The 9,154-nt window shown below is 40.1% G+C and overlaps 1 protein-coding gene across 1 annotated transcript in view; it reads right to left on the reverse strand.

The window, feature by feature from the left end:
- Positions 1-2,733: 2,733 nt before the first annotated feature.
- The window catches only part of LOC118423044 (hemicentin-1-like), a 9,012-nt gene continuing 2,591 nt past the window's right edge, over positions 2,734-9,154 (reverse strand). Inside the window, exons 2-3 of the mRNA XM_035830939.1 lie at positions 6,337-6,687; positions 2,734-3,044 (exon numbers count right to left, since the gene is read on the reverse strand). Coding sequence (XP_035686832.1) covers positions 2,734-3,044; positions 6,337-6,687 — 662 coding nt within the window. The remainder of the gene's footprint in view (positions 3,045-6,336; positions 6,688-9,154) is intronic.

A 9,154-nucleotide genomic window follows, 5' to 3' on the forward strand; every position in this document is an offset into this window, starting at 1 on the left:
TCATCGTCATTATCATCACCATCGTCACGTCCCCCAAAGAAGAAAGTAAAGTAAAATATGAATGACAGCTTTTCATGGGAGAAAACTGCTATCCCCTGAAGCTTTTAGTTTTAGAACCATGCATTTGAAATCAGATGATCACCAGAATGCCGAAGGGCTATCATACCATCAAATCTACTTGTGCCTGAAATGAGAAATGTAATTTAATTTCATCCCCGCGGGCAAAGCAGAACATTTCTGAGCCCTTTCACGTCCCGGTGCCACCGGCAATAAGAAAAGTTCGAACCCCAGTCAATAATTTCACACCCGGTGATGACGAACCGGCTGGGACATCATCACGACCCCGTCACATTAATAATTTGCCAAATTTGCACTGCGGTTAAAAAGAGGCCCACGACATCATAAATATTTAAATGTCTGGTCCTCATCAGTCATCGTGCATGATTCGATTGCACACGCAGTGATATATACATATTTCTGGGATTGATTATCAGTAGGAAGGACCATCACAGGTCACCGGATTTACGGGAATCTGCTCGACGTCATTTCCAAGGGATCAGCAGGCGATACGCTCCGGGAATCTGAAAGACGACTCACTGGGATTATGCAATACCAATTTCTAGAAATCTGAGAACAGCATTCCAGGAATCTGAGAACAACATTCCAGAAATGTATACATTAGTCCTTCATCATCTGCACTGTTTTATACTATCGGAAGACCAGATTCCTGGAATTTGAGGAGTCCAGACATTTTGGAGATGTAGACAGTCAATCCTATCTGATCAGTTCTATACTTAGACAAAATGATGTCTAAGTGATGTTCCTCGCCTATCTTATCACGGTATACCAAAGGTGACGTAACAAGTCTATTGTAGAAAAGAAGGCTCGATGTCTGGAGATGGGGAAAGGCTCCGTCTAGCTTTCTTTGTTGTCCTTCCTATAAATACTTCTCCTTTGGTAATCCGATTACTGCACCACACCCTCTCCATTATTCAAGTTTGGCTGCAGATTGCTTGATAAAGAAACCGACACCACGTAGTCTTTGCTAACAGTACATCACAGACTAGAAAATATATATCTTGCCAATCTGTTTTTTAAACAGAAGTTTGGCTTGTCGCTGAGACAAATCGTTCAAACTACGGTTAGGCACACACAGGATGGTGAGGGTGGTATCTCACTGCACTTGGGGCACCGGTGCGGTACTTAGGGGTTCGTTCACTGTGGCAATGCCGTGTTATTTTCGCGGATTTTTAAAATAATTTAGATGTTGCCTAATACGTAAAAGTACTACTAAGAAGCCAAAAAAATAAACAGAACATTAGAAAAGTCGTGCTTTGTCTCTGAAATTCGTTGAGTATCTTTCGAACTCCGCAGTGACGCAAGCTTAACGCAAGTGCACCTTTAGACGAATCTTTCAAACCACGGTTTGGCACACACGGGATGCTAAGGGGCGTGGGATCGAGAAGGGTTAGGTTACAAATGTCATCACATTGATTTATGATCGCTCAAATAGGTTAATCAATGACACGTTTCAAAATATGATCTCCGAAAGCTAATATGTCAATTGACGTATATATTTCCCCGGTGAATAATGTGACGAACATCAGACGTGCCATATGCTCTCCGTTAACCTCAATATCCTCGTCCGCACCTATCTGACATTAATGTTCCTTCAATCTCAAGTTCAAGAATTGCTTATGATATTACTTTGCCATCTGGCACAACTTTTCTTGAACATCAAAATTTCACATATTCTTAACGCTGTTCATTTGTCATTCATATACAAAGCAGGTCTTACTAACTTTTATGCATACTTATTGAACTATATACATTTTGAAGCCATTAAGCACGATTTTGATATATTAGACGTCTTAATAATCAATATTTGTTATAGATGAATGGTTTTGATTCGCTAAATCTTTAATCAGAGGTTTATTGGAAGACAATGTGGGTTAATGTCTGTCTTTATGGTCGATATTTCCCCATTAGACTTGGTTCGTTACATTTTAGATGAGTTATCTAGCGACCCGTGAAATGAATTAAAAATTCAGGGGCAAAAGGACACGGGATGTTGTTTTCGTTTTGAATATCACACTGGTTTTGTACAATATTTACTGTGAAAGATCGTACTACAAGGTTTAAGGGATGGACCCCTAATCTTGTTTTATAAAGGCGCACCCTCACTGCACTTGCGTAAATCTTGTGTCACTGTGGGGTTCGTTCACTGCGTCCCTGTTTTGTTATTAATTCTCTGACTTTTTAAAATTTAGATATTGCGTAATACGTTAAAGTATGACTTAGAAAACGACAAAATACACAAAAAGTAAGAACATTCGTACTTTATATCTGAAATGCGTTGAATATCTTTCGAACGCCGCAGTGACGCAAGCGTGACGCAAGTGCAGTGAGAGTGCACCTTAAGTTTCGTGGGATTTGTAGCCGGAACCATTCAAGAGAAAGTCTCTAACCGTAGCTACGCACTCATTGTTAACCTTAGTCTTGAGAGAAAATAGGTTTTAAGTGTCTTTCCCAAGGGCACATAAGGGCCATCTAGGGATTCGACCCCAGATCATTTGTCAAATCAAGGACGTTACATAACGTTATATATAAACGTCCTTGGTCAAATTGGAGGAGAGGAATCAACAATATTTTTGTCAACAAGAAGGCCCATGGATACGCCACAACGTTAACGTACTGGAAAAAAACAACATTCTTTTATTACATAACAAATGATTAAAAATGAGACTTACATAAAACTGATAATCTCAGACTGCTTCTCTCTTGTTTGACCACGTGATCAGCCACGCACGTGTACAAGCCAGCGTCTGTTCGGGTCACGTGACGTATCATCAAAGATGGCGACGCCATGGTCCCCCCGCTGAACTTGGTGTTCATCAGATTACTGTCTACAATGGTGCCGTCCTTTTTCCAGTGGAGGGAAGAGATGTTTGGCTTGGCATTCATCACTGTACACGTCAGGAGAGCGGCTTTTCCCAGGCCGATGACGTAGGGATTGGACGGTCCCACTTCAACAACTGGGGGGACTTAAAAAAACACAACCATGTTTGACAACTTACATGCAATAGTGAATAAGATGGTAACATTTTTTAGCAATGAATCGTTTCAATCGTTGTTTGTGTGGATGTATGGAAGAAATTCACGACTTATCCACCAGATTGTTAAATCACTGGATACAGGGTCAGTTGTTCACAACCAATATACATTAACAATCAAAACAGACAAAGCTGTAACTGTCTGTCAACTACTAGTACATCAGAGCAATGCTGACTTGTTCTATTCCTCACCGCAGGTAGATGTCGCTGTTAACAATGCGGTCCCAAACTTATGTTACTAATGTAAGGTCAACCCCAAAGTTAACCTTCCCATATAGCCATCAACGTAACAATTGACTTAAACAAGCCCCCGTGCACCCAAAGTAATTACAGATAGCCTGGGCTATTCCCTGGTAATAAAAATGCTCGAGCTCGATAAACACCGGTCAGTAAGGCAATAAACTTAAATGCCATCAGGGGGAAGGGTAGTGAAATACACACTGGTTTTATTGCTTTTCACCGGTGAATGAAATCCGTGCCGGGTAACAAGGTTTTCTGGCTGAAATTATGCCTCCGGGCGACCTTTCTAATCAGTGTAGTCCCATAGAAACGGCCACGGACAAGCGGTCAAGATAACTCATAAAAGACTACGCCGCCCTTTCCTGACGAAAGAATGGATTACAAGCAGGGTTATAGTGTGCTTTATCGGTAGTAGACTGTACAGGGAGTGAATACGGCGCCATTAACGTTATAGACGCGACATTAAGCCACTATACATACGGTACATGGTGCTCTGAGCGAAGTAATGATTGATTGTAAGATGTTAGTGTGTTATACGTTTCCAACAGGAGTGAGTGATATATGAAGGAACAGTCTTCTGACCGGATACAGACGTTACAACATGCGGCTATCCAACCTACTTTGGAACGCGTCCAAGTCTTTATTGATCTGAACGTTAGGTTCAAAAGAGCTCTCTCACATCAAAGTATTGTCAACTGACACTGTTATAAGTGTAAAGTATAAAAACAGAGAATATGCTGTTTGATAAGCCGGAAAGATGAAAAAAATTACTTCTACAATAATAATGATAATAATTTAAGGTTTTTGGTGGATTTCAATGTGCACATGTTGCCGTATTGGCGCACCAAATCTGTACTGTATTTTTGGCACACACTAATGTGTCACCATCATCTTTCACGAACAATTTACCAAATCGACAGACTACCATAGAATTGTGAACTTACCAGGGGTGCCAAAAAGCTATGCTAGTTATTTTATAACAAGCTCATTTATTCATCGAATGTGGTTGACATTTGGCACACATGTAAAGGCGCATATCTTCTTGAGACCAAAATATCTCAATTGCATGCATATGGTTGTGACGAAGGACAAAGTTGATTTTAAGATGGCATCACCATAGGAAGTCCGTCTAATAACCAATCTGAACAACCGTTTGAGATATTTTCTTCTCAATCAGATACTTGCATTTACATTTTTGTCAAAATTTCAACGCTTTCAAACAACACTAACTGCCTCTGTTAGCTTATATAAAACAATTAAGTTTGACTGTAAAAACTTGACTTTCAACTCTCCTCTATTGCGCTTTTGTCATTTTCGTGGACCTGTAAGCTCCAAAACACACCTGCCACCGTAATCTGTTCATTTTCTAATGGGCACAAAATCCGGTCTGGATTTGACCGGTCCAACAAGAAAAAATACGGTTTGTACCGCTACATCGTTTGTACCTCTAATCGATACTATAGAAGACGACAATGAAAACGTATAGGCAGCCACCATAGGGACAGCAGATTAGTCTACACAATCGAAACATAAGGTCAAGCCAGCCATTTTGTGATGCCATCTCATGACCTGCCTCTAATGCTCATTATCAGGGCCTCGTAACGTGATATTCCATTGAGGGATTTGAAAACAAGACAAAAATGCTTTTAAGGACTCTTGGTGGCTACCCACTCAGACACGCTGAACTCATAAACATCGATTTTTTCACGTTATGTGGATAGATAAGTCGGGTAGATGTGGAAACAATCTCCCCAGTGTTTTTAAACTATCAATTTGAAAGTATCTTCTGAAATAACTGTCAAGCAAATAAAGAGGGATGGCCAACTTTGGGGATAGAAATCACCGAAACAAAATAAAGGGACGCGTTTTAGATAATAATCCATACGTTTGCTTTACATCAGATATAAGAAGGAAAGAGGGCTCACAATAAAACGTCCAGTTATCATAGAATCGATTGTACATTACAGGGTACGCTAGACTATATTTTCCCAGTACATTTTTACTGGATATTTCGTTCGTTAGGACCCTTCTAGCTGCTTGGTTTATTGCTGTTTCTGAAGAAGGGCATATCTTTACAAGGTGGGGGCGCTAGCCCTACTATACCCCTTTAATGTGCTCCAGCTCCAGGCACCTCCTCGAACACAAGGCCCCTTTTTCACGTCCTTTCGAAAGACAGGTGCAGCCCCAACCGAGATGTCCTTTCCATGATAGAACCGGGGTTTCCCAGTTACCAACTAATTCGCCACTTTCACACTTCCCATAATTCTTTGCGCCAGGGTACCAATATGGCTGCCAGGAGCGCCCGGAACTTGGTTCCGAGGGCACAGAAAATCCGTTCTCAACCAATTTGGAACACAAAGCACATCACTGAGATGGCAGTAAGGTGTGGACCCGAGGAAAGTGTGAAAGTGGCGAACTGGAACCAGGAGCTCAACCTGAATCAACTGTGAGGCCGCTACCGGTTGAGATCCCTAAGGATTGTGATAGTCTAAGTTTTCATTTTTGTAGGGGAAAACTAAGAGCATTGAATGCTGGGTTATCAAGAAATGAATACATAACTTCCTTAGCTGCAACTTATGTCACACATTACTTGGTGATATAAATTAGAGACAAGAGGGTAAATGTGTGTGTAGTTTAAGGTCTCATTTAGAGAGCGTCAAAAATGTTCTTTTGGTTGCCGTGAGATCAACGTGGTTCTCGGCATTACGGTGGCTCATAATGTCGTGTTCTATGACGTCATTATTTCTACGTCATTGTCCAGACATACCCCGGAGGATAAAAGCACGGAGAGCACCCTATTATAATTTCCGTGACATAATGACAATAAATTGGGTATTGGTCTTTGGGGTGTTTAGGTAAAAGTGTACTTGGCGTGTACTGTGTGATTGAAATTAAGTATAGCTTTCAAAGAACGCAACCTTTTGTCCCTTTTTCTGGATGTGAGTTTCAAAGTTTTGACTTAAGTTTAAGGAGATCTTCATACCTAGGATGTGTAAAGTGACGAATCCGTCGACGCTTCCGACTTCTTCCACTAAAAGGGACAAGACGTACTTCCCCTCGTCCTCGGCTCGGGTCTGTAAAATCTTCAGCGATGCCGGACCGGCAAGCTCCACCCGTTCTACAAAGTTATGATACGTCCTCAGTCCTCTCATGGGGGAGTAGGACAAAACTAGCACTCTTTTTGAGGGGTCGTTACTGTCGATCTTGTACCACGAAAGTAGCTCCACCTGGCGGTTGGTGCTGTAGCTTGCAGCTAGCGTCACGGGATCCCCCAGTACGGTGTTGACCTGCTCTGGGAGGGTGAGGCCGATGTCGCTCTGTGCAAGAGTCATCCCTGCAAAAAATAGACCAATGAGAATATAAAGAAATAGCTATTGCATGACGATTGTACATGGTAGATCATCTAGATCATCATCATCATCATCATCATCATCATCATCATCATCATCATCATCATCATCATCATCATCATCATCATCATCATCATCATCATCATCATCATCATCATCATCATCATCATCATCATCATCATCATCATCATCATCATCATCATCATCATCATCATCATCATCATCATCATCATCATCATCATCATCATCATCATCATCATCATCATCATCATCATCATCATCATCATTACTCATCCTCTGAGGTGCAGCAAGTGAAGTTTGACTTCCAGTACAGTCTGTCATTCATCGCTGTGAGAAGTTCCGGGCCATCAAGACCAGTTATACATGGTACAATGCATGGTAATAACTATCACACAAGGTACAAAATAAAGGCATAGAATAAAACTCGATATCCTAATAACTATAACTAAGGGCTAATATAAGTCTTTGATATAGTTTTACAATCGAGTAGGGCTAATCATGAGTTTTGGTATGTATATTCTTTCTAATAACAAAGTAGTCCTTATATATTTGCATTATATGAGTTGTTGCATCTAAAGATCGATATATATACAAATCTACCTGTGGCATCGATTCTTTGAAATCTTCTGTAATTGATTCGAGAAATTTGAATAACTCATTGCGTAATAGAGCTTATCTAGAACAATCCATTATAAAGTGAAATTCATCATGAATATAAGAGAGTTAAAGATAAAAGTAGTAGTATGATAGGCTAATAAAGGCCGTAGAGGCAGTGAGTTGTTATAATAATAATAATGAAAGACCTTTATTGTACATTCATGCCTCGACGGGCTAGGTACAGGTCACTGATAGCAGACATGACTGATAACAGAATACATGTAACAAATATATGAAAAAACAACAGGATACAATTTAACTAGTTGAAGGTACTAAGCTAACAGGATGGTCTCGCTTCTTTGTACAGGTGTAGATATAAGAACATATAATGTTTGATATACAGGGTTTGTCTAGGCGCATCAAAAATAGAAATTTATCCGTTGCATTAAGATGTTCAAAATATGGGAACTCTTTTCTGATATATTCATAAAGCACAATCCGTTCATTATGGTACAATTTACAGTGTAAAATAAAATGCTGTTCATCTTCTACATGTTGTAAATCACAAAATTGGCAGACTCTATGCTGCAGAGGGGTGCGGTTGTGCCTTCCAGTTTCGATATGTAACTTGTGGCAACTAATCCGGAGTTTAGTGACAGCCAATCTGTGCTGTATGTTTTTCACCATCAGATATTCTTCTTCTTTATAAATAGTCTTGAATAATCTATAGGTTCGTAATTTGTTACCGAAAGATTTGTCCCGGTTGTCATTGTGTATTTCGGTTCTAAATGTTTGAATGTAAATATCCTTTAATCGTTGGCTGATTGCGTTGGTTATAGGTAATAGGTTTGTTCCTAGAGATATTTGAGATCTCCATATGTAGGCAAAACCGCATTCCTCCAGTATCTTACGAACGCCGGACGCCCAGCACTTATTTCCATTAGCATCTAGATGTAATTGACAAGATAGGGCGTCGGCTTGTAGACTGTCAGCTGGCACGTTTTGACGGATTCTTAGAAAGTGTTTGATAGCGTTCAGGGAGGCTTCCAGTTGAATGGGGTACCTCCCTAATTCCGCTCTTGTGGCAAGGTTAGATGCTGGTCTGGGGACATTTAGTGCTTGTTTGCAGAATTTAAGGTGAACAGATTCAATGGGACAGGTTTTAGGGCTTTTAAATGCGCCCCATATTTCTGAGCCATAAAGTAGAATAGGTTTGACACATGCATCGAAAAGTTTGTTTCTAACAGGTAATGAGGCGGTGGCTTTATCTAAAGACTGCTTTATTCCGAATAAAGCCTTCAGACCTTTGCCACTCAGGTATTTGTTGTTAGCTTTAAACGTGCCAGCTGCACTCACAATAATACCAAGATAAGTATAACAAGTTACAATTTCTATTTCACGATTATCAAACAGGAGAGAACAGTTTTTAGGTAGACTGCCACCCTTGGTAAATACAATAATTTTTGTTTTCCTAAGATTTACTTTTAATTTCCAAAGTGCACAATAATTTTCCAGATTGTTCAAGGAATGCTGTAATCCCTGTTTGGACTCGGAAAAAATTACCAAGTCGTCAGCATACAACAAGCATGGGACAGTTTTGCTGTGCATAAGTGGGGGATTACAAGGAGCACCGTCAAATTGGGACACAATATCGCTAAGAAAAAGGTTAAATAATGTAGGGCTTAAGTTGCACCCTTGTCTCACACCACAGTTAGTAACAAAAGTTTCAGTCAATCCATTTTTAGATTTAACGCAGTTCATAGTCTTTGAATACATGCCCTTTATTACTTTTAGAAATTTACCACCAATACCGAGTTTCTCAATTAAACAAGA

The sequence above is a fragment of the Branchiostoma floridae genome, chromosome 9 (assembly GCF_000003815.2).
Source record: "Branchiostoma floridae strain S238N-H82 chromosome 9, Bfl_VNyyK, whole genome shotgun sequence".
NCBI classification, from domain to species: Eukaryota; Metazoa; Chordata; class Leptocardii; order Amphioxiformes; family Branchiostomatidae; genus Branchiostoma; species Branchiostoma floridae.